The 12,486-nt window shown below is 47.4% G+C and overlaps 1 protein-coding gene across 2 annotated transcripts in view; it reads right to left on the bottom strand.

Moving 5' to 3' along the window:
* SUV39H1 (SUV39H1 histone lysine methyltransferase) overlaps nucleotides 1–12,486 on the bottom strand; it is an 80,066-nt gene that overhangs the window by 5,997 nt on the left and 61,583 nt on the right. For both annotated transcript variants that reach the window (XM_078664703.1, XM_078664704.1), the window contains exons 5-6: nucleotides 3,212–3,358; nucleotides 2,730–2,859 (exon numbers count right to left, since the gene is read on the bottom strand). In XM_078664703.1, the coding sequence (XP_078520829.1) occupies nucleotides 2,730–2,859; nucleotides 3,212–3,358 (277 nt within the window). The remainder of the gene's footprint in view (nucleotides 1–2,729; nucleotides 2,860–3,211; nucleotides 3,359–12,486) is intronic.

Genomic DNA, 12,486 nt, shown 5'->3' with positions numbered 1-12,486 from the left:
TGGTGCCTTCTTGGAACTGTGGGGGCAGGTGTTGTATAATCTGTTCTAGGGTGTCGTAGTGCGCCCTATCATAACGCGCCAGGAGCGCCTGTGTATTTGCGATGCGCCAAAAGTTTGCCGCCTGTGCAGCCACTCTTTTGCCTCCTGCCTCAAGCACTTTGGACTCTTTATCCGGGGGAGGAGCTTCACCCGTTGTCTGGGAGTTGGCACGTTTCCTGGCATTGGCAACCACAAGAGAGTCCAGTGGCAATTGTCCCCGGATGTAGACGGGGTCCGCAGGAGCAGGCCTGTACTTCTTTTCAATGCGAGGGTTGACCACTCTAGCCCTCGTAGGCTCCTTAAAAATGTCTCCAGCATGTTTGAGAACACCTTTCAGCATAGGAAGTGTCTTTACTGTCCTTTCAGATATGGCAAAGGTGTCAAAAAGGAAGTCTTCCTCAACCGGGTCGGCATGCATGTCCACATCATGATTGGCCGCCGCCCGTTCAATTAGTGCATGAAATCCTGCTGAGTCCTCAGTCGGGGATGCACGTGGATTAAAGGTCTGCGGGTCTTGGCCCGCACCTTGGGTGTTCTGGTCACCAGTGTCGTCGTATGAATCTGGTTGGACATCAGGTTCATCGATGGGGAAATTGTACTGTTCATCCTCATCATCTTCCTCACCCACAGAGTGTTCTGGGGAGGGAGTAGGGCTCCGTCTAGGAGGAGGCGGAATCGGTTCCGTGAGGCCTAAGGCGTCAAGGGGCACCCTCTTCTTCTTCAACGGGATGACGTAGGGGTCCACCGGCTCCGAAGTGATCTTCCGTTTATAGAGTGTCAGCTTGCCGGTGGCAGCATCGATGAAATGCTCTGAATCGTCTTCCGATTCGAGTACACGACGTGGAAGAGGGTCAGGCAGCGAGGAACCCTGTTTCGGAGCCGATTTCGTCGAAAACGCTTTCGGCGCCTCCTTAGGTGGCAAGAGAAAAAGGAGTTTCCCAGAAGGCTTAGCCGGAGCGTCCTTTTGCGGCTGCGGTGATGGCATCGGAGCCGATGGAGCAAAGGCTTTCTCCCTGATTCTCTGCAGTGACTCCGCAATGGGGGACGGTACACTGCCAGTGGGTTTCGTCGCCGACAAGGATGCTTTGAGCGGTCCCTCGGATCCGACGTCCTCGCGGGCCTTGTGCGGTTTGGGCGCGGAAACCTTCTTCGGCTCCTCCGAATCTTGAGGCCGGGGCGCAGACTTCTTTGGCGTAGCCTCTTTGGAGCCGACCTTGGCGGGCTTGGACGGCGCCGGAGCCGCTGATCCGTGCCGACCATCTTTCTTGGGGGCCCCTTCCTCGGGCGTCGGCTTCGATTTCGGAGCATCGGAATCGACAGACTTCCTCGGCTTCTGCGGACCGGAGGTCGACGGAGCCGACGGGGTGACGGGCACCGACTTCTTCACAGGCACGGCAGCCATCTTAGGGACACTCGAGTCCTTTGGTTTCAGTTTCGATTTCGGGTCGGCCATTTTAGGTGTTGACGACCCCGACGGTTTCAGTTTCGGTTTCGAAACATCGCGCCCAGCAAGTGAGTCCGTAGCCGGGCCCGAAGGCGGGGCTGTGGCTTGCGGCAACGGGTCCAGGGTAAGGCCGACAGGCGATCCCGTGTCCCGGTCGGTATCCTCGAAACTTTCGGGGCAGAGCTCGTCCGCAGAGCTGTCCGCCGCGGCCCCATAAATCTCATCGTCGTCTCCTACCTCTTCGACGTATTCGAGGGCCTGACCCGCGACTCCGTCGTCGTCTCCCGGATCCGCCTCGACCTCCGTCTGTGATGGGGAGATTTGTAGAAGGTGACCCTGGACCTCTTCTTCCGGGTCGCCGAAGATGTTCTCCGGATCTGGGGCCGCTTGCCTAGCTTCCAAGCGCACCGCGCGCCGAAGCTTGAGAGTTTTCTTGGAGCGGAACTGTGCACAGGCCTTGCACTTGCCGTCGTCGTGGTCCGGTGAAAGGCACTTGTTACACACAGGGTGTAGATCGATGTGTGGGTACTTGGACCCACAGAGCGGGCAGTACTTGAACGGGCTCCGCTCCATGTCCGTAAAGGCTTGCTGTCGTGTCGCGATGAGAAGGCCTCAAAGTTTAGAAAGCGAAGAAAACTCCGCTTATTCCGGCTTCAAGAGACGGAAGACTCGAGACCGAGCGCAGACAATACCGACGCAAGAAAATCGAGGCCTTTTGGCCGGTAAAAGATAGTTTTACTTGGTTCCGACAGTAAGACGTCGAGACCACATCCGAACCCAATGGCGGAAAAAAACAATCTGGGGATGGAGCCGATGCCCATGCGCACTGTAGTCCAGGGGAGGAGCCACCTATCTCAGGATACTTCGAAGACTCTTCCAGGACAACAATGTGCAATCATCCGAGCCCAACACTAGGCGGCGATCTAATGCTAAGATATGAATTTAGCAGCCCACATGCCTCGAACACAACTCTGCTAGCACACCTCATTCATGGTCCTAACATGGCATGAGCTAAGAGTGAGCAACCAGCTTCGCCTGGGAACATGCATCATACCTGCTATAGAATAGTGAAACAAATTACCAATGTACTTTAACAGTTAAAAGCAGGGCCCCATGCATGGCTTATACTGGAGCAGACATGCTGCATCTCCTGAAAACTCCAGCATACTTAACAGAGCTCCAAGATGCACTCGAAGAGGATCTCACCACTCGTGTAAGGAGGCTTTACAACTCAGTCACTGTATACCTTGCATGTTGTAGTCAAAGGTGAGCTCCTCCCCGGGGCGGATGGTGCGTGTGGCAAAGAAAGCAATCCGAGGTAGCCTTTCATCGATGTTTTCAATGAAGACATTGTAGACCTGGAGATTTGGGCTACACTGAGGAAAGAGGACATCATCAGAAAGGCAAAGCAGAAAGCATGGAAGAAAACTACCAAGACTATTCTCACAAACGAGAATCAAACACATGCATCACACATTATTCTTATATGAAGGATAAACATCAATCCAGTACAATTTGTACAACAAAAAGCGGGTGGTATTGTTAAAGTCTGGAAGCTATCACACACCTGTAAGACTGGCCCCCCCAACACCCAATCAGTGATCACAGTACCAATAAGTAATAACACCTCACCACACCACACCCACTCGCCAGGATACATCAAGGACCCTCAGGGTCTGATACCACAGACAGCCCCAATAAGAAAGGCATGCCTTCTAATTTGCTTACACTGTGGTTGACGAAGTGGGAGATGTTGCCATAGTAAGCAGCATCTACGGTGTACACATCCTCCACGTAGTCCAGATCGAAGAGATAGGTGGCACCCTGGCGGTCATAGACCTGCCCCCGGCGCTCTGCCTCCTCCGAGGTGATGATCTTTGAGGAGAGAAGAAAAACAAGCATGAGGATTGGCAGTGAAGGGAGGGAGACATGGCCTATAGTAAGAGTGAGTGTCCCCTCAGGCTGGGACGTGGAACAGGGGGAAAGCATTTAAAGTGGAACGAAAGCGTTAGTCAAGAAACCTACAAGAAGCAAAAGTGTATTAAGGAGAGCATCTCAGTACTGGACCCCAGCAATGACTTCCTTTCATGACATTCTAAAATCTGGATTTGGAGTAATAGTGCTATGAAGGTTAGAAAGAGAAAGATATATTATAGATATACACACACATATACACACACACACATACATACATACATATACTCCTTCGAATCTTCTCGCCTCCCAGTACCCTCCTGGCGGAAGTCATGGCACAACAGCAGGAAGGTTTTTTTTAATAAAAGTTTTATTTTATACACACCATGTGCAAAATTACGTGCAATATTAGGATGGCTTACGCGTTTCGGCTACAGCTAGCCTTCCACTGGACCATACAGTCCCTGTTGTCTAGACCATTTTTAAAGTATTGTGAAAGTACCCTTTTCTATTTCTTCTACTCCTCTAGACTGTCAACCTTGTTCACAAATTATGGCCAAAAGGTGGTCGCCATTTTCTTGAGTGAGGAAACTTAAACGTCACAGTAAAGTACATGTGAAGATCAATTAAATTGAAATAAATACCAAAAGTTAAACGACGGACCCTTCCTAATGTCAGCACCTGACTATTTATCGCCCCCAATTGATAATTAACCCCAAGATAACTAAAGGGGAGTGTGTGCACACTGACTAGCACCCATCGTTACTGTGCTGATTCCTGACGGAATTATATACAAGTTAAACCACTGCAAAGGTGCACCACAACAAGATATTGAGCAAATTACAATGCTATTAATAAGCATGAATAAGAACGTTTTGCAAATGACAGGATGTTGTTAATCTTCAAATGATCTTTATTTTCAGTGTATTCAAAATAACAATGTACAGCCGACGCGTTTCGTCCCAAGCTGGGACTTCTTCAGGGCTGTCGGTAAAAACATACAAACAAGTGATTACTATACTAGCTACGTTAAGTGATAAACAATTTGACAATAACACAATTTACAAAACAGTTATTTTTTTAAAAGAAAAACACCACATGTTAAAACACGGACCTAGGAGCTTGTACAAACAAATGACCTCGATCCTCAGACAACATAGTGAGAGAGAGGCTTCCGTCTTGGATATCAACAACTATGTACAATGGAGGATATATTTACAGAATTTAAAAAAGAAAAGATTTCTTAGTTAGGCAAAGGGAGAATGCCTATAGGGGAAATAACAGATCAATGTTCATGTATTGATGGACTATTTTATACAAATAAATCTATGTACAATATAAACAGTTTGTGCAGATGATCACCGAAAGTAGGTAATTGCACATTGGTAGGTGAAAACAAAACTTGATAGATAATCATAATAATATTTGGGAAGTCATTGACCAAAGGCAGAAATTTCTCATGTCTGACCAGGTCCTACATGGTGTGTGAGGGCTGAGAGGAGCGGGCAAGACAGGGGGGAGGGGGTTGCCCGGTCAGGACCTGGTCAGACGTGAGAAATTTCTGCCTTTGGTCAATGACTTCCCAAATATTATTATGATTATCTATCAAGTTTTGTTTTCACCTACCAATGTGCAATTACCTACTTTCGGTGATCATCTGCACAAACTGTTTATATTGTACATAGATTTATTTGTATAAAATAGTCCATCAATACATGAACATTGATCTGTTATTTCCCCTATAGGCATTCTCCCTTTGCCTAACTAAGAAATCTTTTCTTTTTTAAATTCTGTAAATATATCCTCCATTGTACATAGTTGTTGATATCCAAGACGGAAGCCTCTCTCTCACTATGTTGTCTGAGGATCGAGGTCATTTGTTTGTACAAGCTCCTAGGTCCGTGTTTTAACATGTGTTGTTTTTCTTTTAAAAAAATAACTGTTTTGTAAATTGTGTTATTGTCAAATTGTTTATCACTTAACGTAGCTAGTATAGTAATCACTTGTTTGTATGTTTTTACCGACAGCCCTGAAGAAGTCCCAGCTTGGGACGAAACGCGTCGGCTGTACATTGTTATTTTGAATACACTGAAAATAAAGATCATTTGAAGATTAACAACATCCTGTCATTTGCAAAACGTTCTTATTCATGCTTATTAATAGCATTGTAATTTGCTCAATATCTTGTTGTGGTGCACCTTTGCAGTGGTTTAACATCAATTAAATTGAATTTAATTAATTTCATTACGCGCAGCATGCAATTGTCTCTGATAAAGTCTGTTTCAATCACAGTAGTAAAGTACTCGTGATTTACAAAATCAAATTATAGAGTCTTGTTCTTCCATTTCTCTTTCAAAATTAATTTGTCCACTCATGGTTTTCATTTTTTGACAACTATATACTATATTTACAGTTGTGTTGCAACAGATATCCTTTGTACATTATAGGATTCGTTTTCATTCTCATTATACATATACATATACATATACATACACATATATACACACACACACACACACACACACACACACATATATATATATATATATATATATATACACATATACATACATATATGAGAAACTTCACCGCTCTGGGTAACTGTTTGGGTATTAAGGACAGTTTAATTGGACATAAAGGACCATCAGGATTTCACATTGTGTCTCGATAGAAGCTCTATTGGGAGTGTCATGCTACAGACACCCATGCTGGTAACCGGGAATGCGAATGCAGAGACTGCAGGGTCTGTTATTTTGAGTTTCATATAGCACTAGCTAGACCTGAAGGTATCGTAGCGCTTTGCACGGTATGCGAGTAAGTTCACAAAAGGTACAGGAGGGATTCCCAGGAATCGTAGTTGAATACATACAGCACTAAGTGGTTACCAAGCCTCCCAAGCAGATACTTCACCCGCTGCAGTAGGGGGACAGCACTGATGATTTCAGGGTCTCAGCTGGTCACAACTCTGCAACGCCACACTGAGGACTCAAGGCCTGGTCAAGAACTGCTGACCTCCCCATCCAGAAGTATCATTAACCTGGTACACTGCTAGCTGCCAATGTCCCAGACCCATATTGATTACTTTCACACTGAAGCGCAAATCACCTCGCGTACCCATTCACTCTTGTAAGCCAAAAACAGACGCCAGATGGCCACGCCGCACTGAATTATTAATGAATGATTGCCCTAGCACCAATAATCGGGCAGCTCAGAGTTCCTTTAAAGAGCCAGGTCTTGAGGTCGAGGTCTTTTCTGAAGGCTTCCAGGATGAGGCTGCCTTCATTCCTTTCTGGAAATTTTGCCAGGTGATGTCGGGTTCCTTGGTGAGGGAGAGGGTGAGCTGGGTGTCGTCAGCGTAGGATACTTCTGAGTCCGTGGTGGTTTCAAGGGGGTTCCATGTAGCTGTTGAAGACTGTGGCCAGAGGGAGGATCCTTGGGGTGCTCTGTATCTAAGCTCTGTGGGTTCGGAGAGGAAGGGCTGGAGTCTTATTCTTTGTGTTCTGCCGGAGAGGTATGAGCGAATTCAGTCTAAGGCAGTTCCCTGTATGCTGGCATCGTGGAGTCGGGCAGCTAGTGTGCAGTGGGAGACTGTGTTGAAGGCTTCTGAGATGTCTAGTAGAATAAGGGCTACAGTGTGGCCTTGATCGAGGAGGGTGCAGATGTAGTCAGTGGCGGCTGGGAGGACGGTCTCAGTGCTGTGGTATCCAGATTGCGATGAAGATGTTGTTAGTTTCTATGAAGTGTGTTAGCTGGGTGTGGACGATTTTCTCGATTACTTTGGTGACGGAGGGGAGGAGAGAGATGGGCCTGTAGTTCTTGAGTTCCGTCGGGTCTGCAGAGGGGTTGGAATTCGGCGGGTTCCCAGTAGTCGGGGAACGTGCCTATTTAGAGGGCGCAATTGATGGTCAGTCGTAGTTCTAGTGCAATGGCAGAGGTGGCCCTGTGGAAGATGTGTGGTGAGCAGGGGGTCAGTGGATGTTCTTCATAGTCTTTGCGGTGTCTTCTGTGGTGACAGGGGTCCAGGTGAGTAGGGTCGGCTGGGTGGCATAGCTGGTGGATGGTGTTGGGTCGGTGCCTTGGCAGTCGAAGTGGTTGTAGTGTCCTAAATTTGTGGTGGAAGAAGCTTAGTTTTATTGCGGAGGTTCTGGGAGGGAGGGACGTTGGTGGTGGTTTCACTGTGGAGTCTGGGGAATTCTTGTATGATGGTGAAGAGTTCCTTGGAGTTGTGAGATTTGAAGAGGATTTTGTTGTGAACGAAGTTTCTTTGCAGATCTGAAAAGTTGGTGGTGTGCCATGGTATCAGCCCTGTAGGGGGTGCGTGCTTCCGTGATTTTGCTGTTACTTCGGTCAACAGCACGAGACGATCGATTCTCAGAGGTCTGTGGGGGGGGGGGGGGGGATTGGAGTGTGTGTTGGCGATCTATTGGTGGAGGTCATTGGCTGCTGTGTTGGCATCTGTTGTGGTAGAGGGAGGAGTACAGCTGAGGTGCTCTTCAGTGATCCTGTCCAGTTTCTGCATGGGAGGCTTGTGTGCAGTGGGTTTTGAGAAGGAGAAGTGGACGCAGTGGTGGTCCGTACAGAGCAGTTCCGTTGTGCGATTGAAGCAAATTTTGTTTCCTCCAGCGAAGATAGTGGTCGAGTGTCCCACCGTGTGGGTGGGGGTGGAGACTAGTTGCTTCAGTTCAATGTTGGAGAGGTTCTCTAGGAAGGTGGTGGAGTTTGGGCCGTGTTGTCAAGGTGGAAATTCAGGTCTGCAAGCAGTACGTAGTCCGTGGAGTCTAGGCCGTGAGGTGCGATGTCTGCAAATGTATTGGTGAACGGGTTTTGGGTGGTCTATGCTCCTTCTTGCCGAGGTGACCATGGAGTCTGGCACTTTCTTTCCCTGAATGTATTTAGGGTCTTTTGTGGAAGGTTTGTATTTTTTTCTCCACCCTTGGGGTTACCCCTTTTGCTGAGGCAGCCTCCTTTAAAGCACCGTTGCCCTCGTCCAGGAGGCTTGTTAGCATTGGGAGGTACTGTGTCCCCTTGGTGGATGGTGCCAAAGTCTCTAGGAGGAAGCAGAAGTCTCCTTTCTACTCCTCTAAGGGGACACCAAAGTTATCAGCTGCTTTCTTGATGAGGCGGTTATAGAAGGCAGTCGTTGGGTGGTGAAGCCTTCAAAAGATTGCTACTTCTGGGCTCTGTGTCAAGGTCGTCCCATTCTTAATCGAAAGTCCCAGAGTCTTCCTTCCCTTAGACATTCCCTTTGTGCGGTTCAGGGTTGGCGGAGCGTTTATGTTATCTTCCTCGGAGACAACAGCGGATTTTGTGAGAATTTGGAATTCTCACAACAGCGGGTTTTGTGAGAATTTGGAATTCTCTCAGCGCCTCAAACACCTTCAACTGACTGAGTGCCACCATTTCCGCTTTCAGGCATTTTTTTCTCCACCTACAGGGCCCTTCCGGCATCTGAGGCCGGGGAGATCCTCTTCTTGGGTGTGGTGGTTTCTGGCTCAGAGGATGTGGTCCTTCCCTTCGCAGGCTTACGTTCTGTGCTCGCCTTCATCGATTTTGACGATCTTCCATATTTCTGGGGTGGGGTCTGTAGGTTTCTTTTGGTCGCGGCGGAGCCTCAGTCATAGTTTTCTTCGATGCCTGGGCTGCTTTTTGCAACTTCTTTCCATGGCCCTTAGTTTCCGACGGTTGAGGGTTTCTTGCCTTATCAGTCTTTTGTGTCCCTTATTGCATTCCTTGCAGTAGGCTTTTTTCAGCGTCCTTTTAAGGTTCTCAAAGACAGGCGCCCCCCCCCCCCCCCCCCCCCCCCCAGTGTGTCAGTTTTTGTGGGCACTCCCTGGTCATCCTCATCGCTTGAGAGCCCCAAGTCCCTCAGCGATGGGCATTTCTGGCTTTGGAGCATGTCTTCGCAATGGTCCTCCCTCTGCTTCCGGCGTACCTTGAATATCTACGGCACAAACACCCCTCAGGCCCCGCAGTCTCTATCCTTGTGATACCTCAGCAGGCAGAGGTTACAAATGCAGTGTGGATTGCACTGTGCAAATTTGCAGTGGCACTTTGGGTAGAATTTAAAAGGGGTATTTTCCATGGCCCCTACTTCGCCTTTCTTTGATCCATCGGAGTCGTTGCTCTGTCGTCGTGCCCCGATGGAAAGGTGTCTGTCTGGAGGTTTCTCCTTCTCTGGTGACTGCTCAGTCAATGATTTTATTTTTACCCACCACAATTCCTTGATTCTTTCAGGGATTTCGTCAAAAACTTCGGAGCATCTCTTTGCTTACAGGCCCGACGGCAGAAAAACAATCTGAAGATCACGCACAGGACTCCGTTTGATGACACACCAGCGTTGGACCTAGCACCAAATGGTGGTAGACAACGCCTCAAGCAAGCCAGGGAAAAAATAAAAACACATTCAGGACCCAACCACTAGATGGCAGAATAATGCACAGCATGTGAATCCAGACAAGGATTCATGTAAAACGAAGAAACCCATTGGTGAATATGGATTCAGAAAGGTGAGTAGAGGTAGTTTGATTTAAACTAAGATGAAGCCACCTTCAGAAGAAAGATGGGTTCTAAGACACCTTACATTATGGGAGAACAATTTCGCCATCTCAGCCAACTGTGATAAATATCCACTATGCATGCAGCTTCCAATAAAAGCTACAAGACATCAGACTTGTGTACGAGCAAAAGGAGAAAGATTGTTACTGAGAAAAGGAGTCCCATGCAAAAGGTATAATCAAAACAAGCACCATAGTGCCCCTTGACCTTACATACAGATCACTAGATCTGCAATTTCCTTTACTACCAACAGATAACTTTGGTAAGACTTTAAAAAGCGATCTACTTCTGCAATTTTACTAACATATATATTCCATGTTTTTGCTACAGGACACTAGCTAAATTTGCAGCTGTGTATATGCAATATTTGGATTAAGGCAACAATTCCTCCATTACCACAACTTTTAATTTCTGCAAAACAAGGGTCCAGTGCTTAATTTGTAAAATAAGAGCCAGTGCTCAAAGTTTTGTTCAGAAGCCCACGGCCAGCAGTGTCAGGGGTGCCGTATACCAAGGCTGCCCAGTTTCTATTACACTCCTTGCCTCTTTAATCCACAATATACCTTTATCTTTCATCCCTGCTGCTTCTTTGTCAGTTTTTCCTTTCTTGTCCTCCTTCCCTGCCTTCTGCATAAAACATTTCAAGAAGAATATGGCAAAACTACAGTAAAGTATCCTTGAGCACTTAATGAGATGTAAAAGCATTTAAATATAAATGTACAGGATTTTACATATATTTGGAAATACAAAAAAGACCAGGTCAATCCCAGAGTAAACTAGGCAAAGAACAATTAATGGTAAAAGGTCATCCAACCGGAGTTCTTTTAACAAGCAGGTTTTGAGAACTTTTCTTAACTTCAGACAAGACCAGGGCAGATTTTGTTCTGGGGAGGATTCAGTCTCGAGGCACGACACATGAAGGTTTGATTGAAATCTTTACCAAAGGCCACAGGCTTGCAACTCGCCATTTAGTAGTCTCCCTCTAGGGAGAATTTTTCATTAAGGAATACCATCTGCCACAGTTACTGCTTTAAGAAAAGTTCAACAGGGTTAATGCTTTTAATTGTAGCTAAATGAAGTGACTGGATGATAGTTAAGTCGGAGGTCCTCATTCTCGGACCCACCCCATCAGCCTGGGACAACTACTGGTGGCCCACATCGCCAGGCACAGCCCTGGAACCCACTGACCACGCACGCAACCTGGGCATCATCCTAGACTCCACCCTCTCCATGACCAAGCAGGTCAACGCAGTCTCCGCATCCTGTTTCAACACCCTCCGGATGCTCCGCACGATCTTCAAATGGATCCCTCCGACACGAGAAAAACAGTCACCCAGGCCCTCATCACCGGCAGACTCGACTACAGGAACGCCCTCTACTCGGGAACAACCACCAAGCTCCTGAGACGACTACAACGAATACAGAACGCCTCGGCCCGACTGATCCTCGACGTCCCCCGACGCAGCCACATCACACCCCACCTGAGAAGCCTACACTGGCTCCCCGTCAACAAGAGAATCTCCTTCAAACTCCTCACCCACGCACACAAAGCACTACACAACACCGGACCAACATACCTCAACAACCGGCTCAGCTTCCACACCCCCTCCTGCAACCTCCGCTCTGCCACCCTCACCACAGTCCCTTGTATCCGGAAAACCACCGCCGGCGGCAGATCCTTCTCCTACCTCGCCACCAAGACCTGGAACGCTCTCCCTACCAGCCTACGACAGACCCAGGACCTGCTGGCCTTCAGAAGACTTCAAGACCTGGCTCTTCGATCAGTAGCAGCCCCCCACCCCGCGCCTTGGGACCCTCACGGGTATGTAGCGCGCTTTAGAAATGCAGTGATTGATTGAAGTACTTAGCACCCAATACTAGCCATGCTGGCTAGTTCAGGATTAATTTTAGTGTGGTGGCTTGTACGGGTCGTGATAATGGTTCCAGCCATTAAGATGGTAAAGCAACTGACCTTCAAATACATCAAACACCTGGGGACATGACCAGTTTTTAGGTCCCAGCAGGTGGCTTCGTTAAAGTACTGCTTTGGAGATGGGCGATCTAGGACCTTAATATTACAATCAATAGAAAAACCCTGCGGTTTAGTAGCCGCAAGTAGGTAAGGAGCACAGCCATATGGACGATTGTTATAACCAAACTGAAAATTAAATTTATATAAATGCAATCATAAATTCCTTCATGCTGAGATGATTGTGCAGGACAAGGAAGGTTTTCAGATGTTGGTCCACAGAGGACATCCAAAGCAATGTTGAGGAGTTGGGTTATTTTACCTGTGTCACCTTATAAATCCCGGAGTCTCCACAGAGTAGGTTGAAAATTGGCATGAGCCACTCCAAAAGACAATAGGTTATGAGATCTGGATCCTGTGACCATCTTTCTAGGAAGTATTTGGACCAGTCCAAAGTAGACCAATGTATGTGTAGGGTGTCAGGTGTGATAAAAATGCATTAAGAAAGCCAGTAAGAAATGCGTTACTTACCTGTAACAGCAGTTATCCAGTATTGGTGTCTTTC

The sequence above is a fragment of the Lissotriton helveticus genome, chromosome 10, assembly GCF_964261635.1.
Source record: "Lissotriton helveticus chromosome 10, aLisHel1.1, whole genome shotgun sequence".
Taxonomy (NCBI): Eukaryota; Metazoa; Chordata; class Amphibia; order Caudata; family Salamandridae; genus Lissotriton; species Lissotriton helveticus.
The sequence above is the reverse complement of the archived record's forward strand: the minus strand, read 5'-3'. Positions and strand labels throughout refer to the sequence as shown.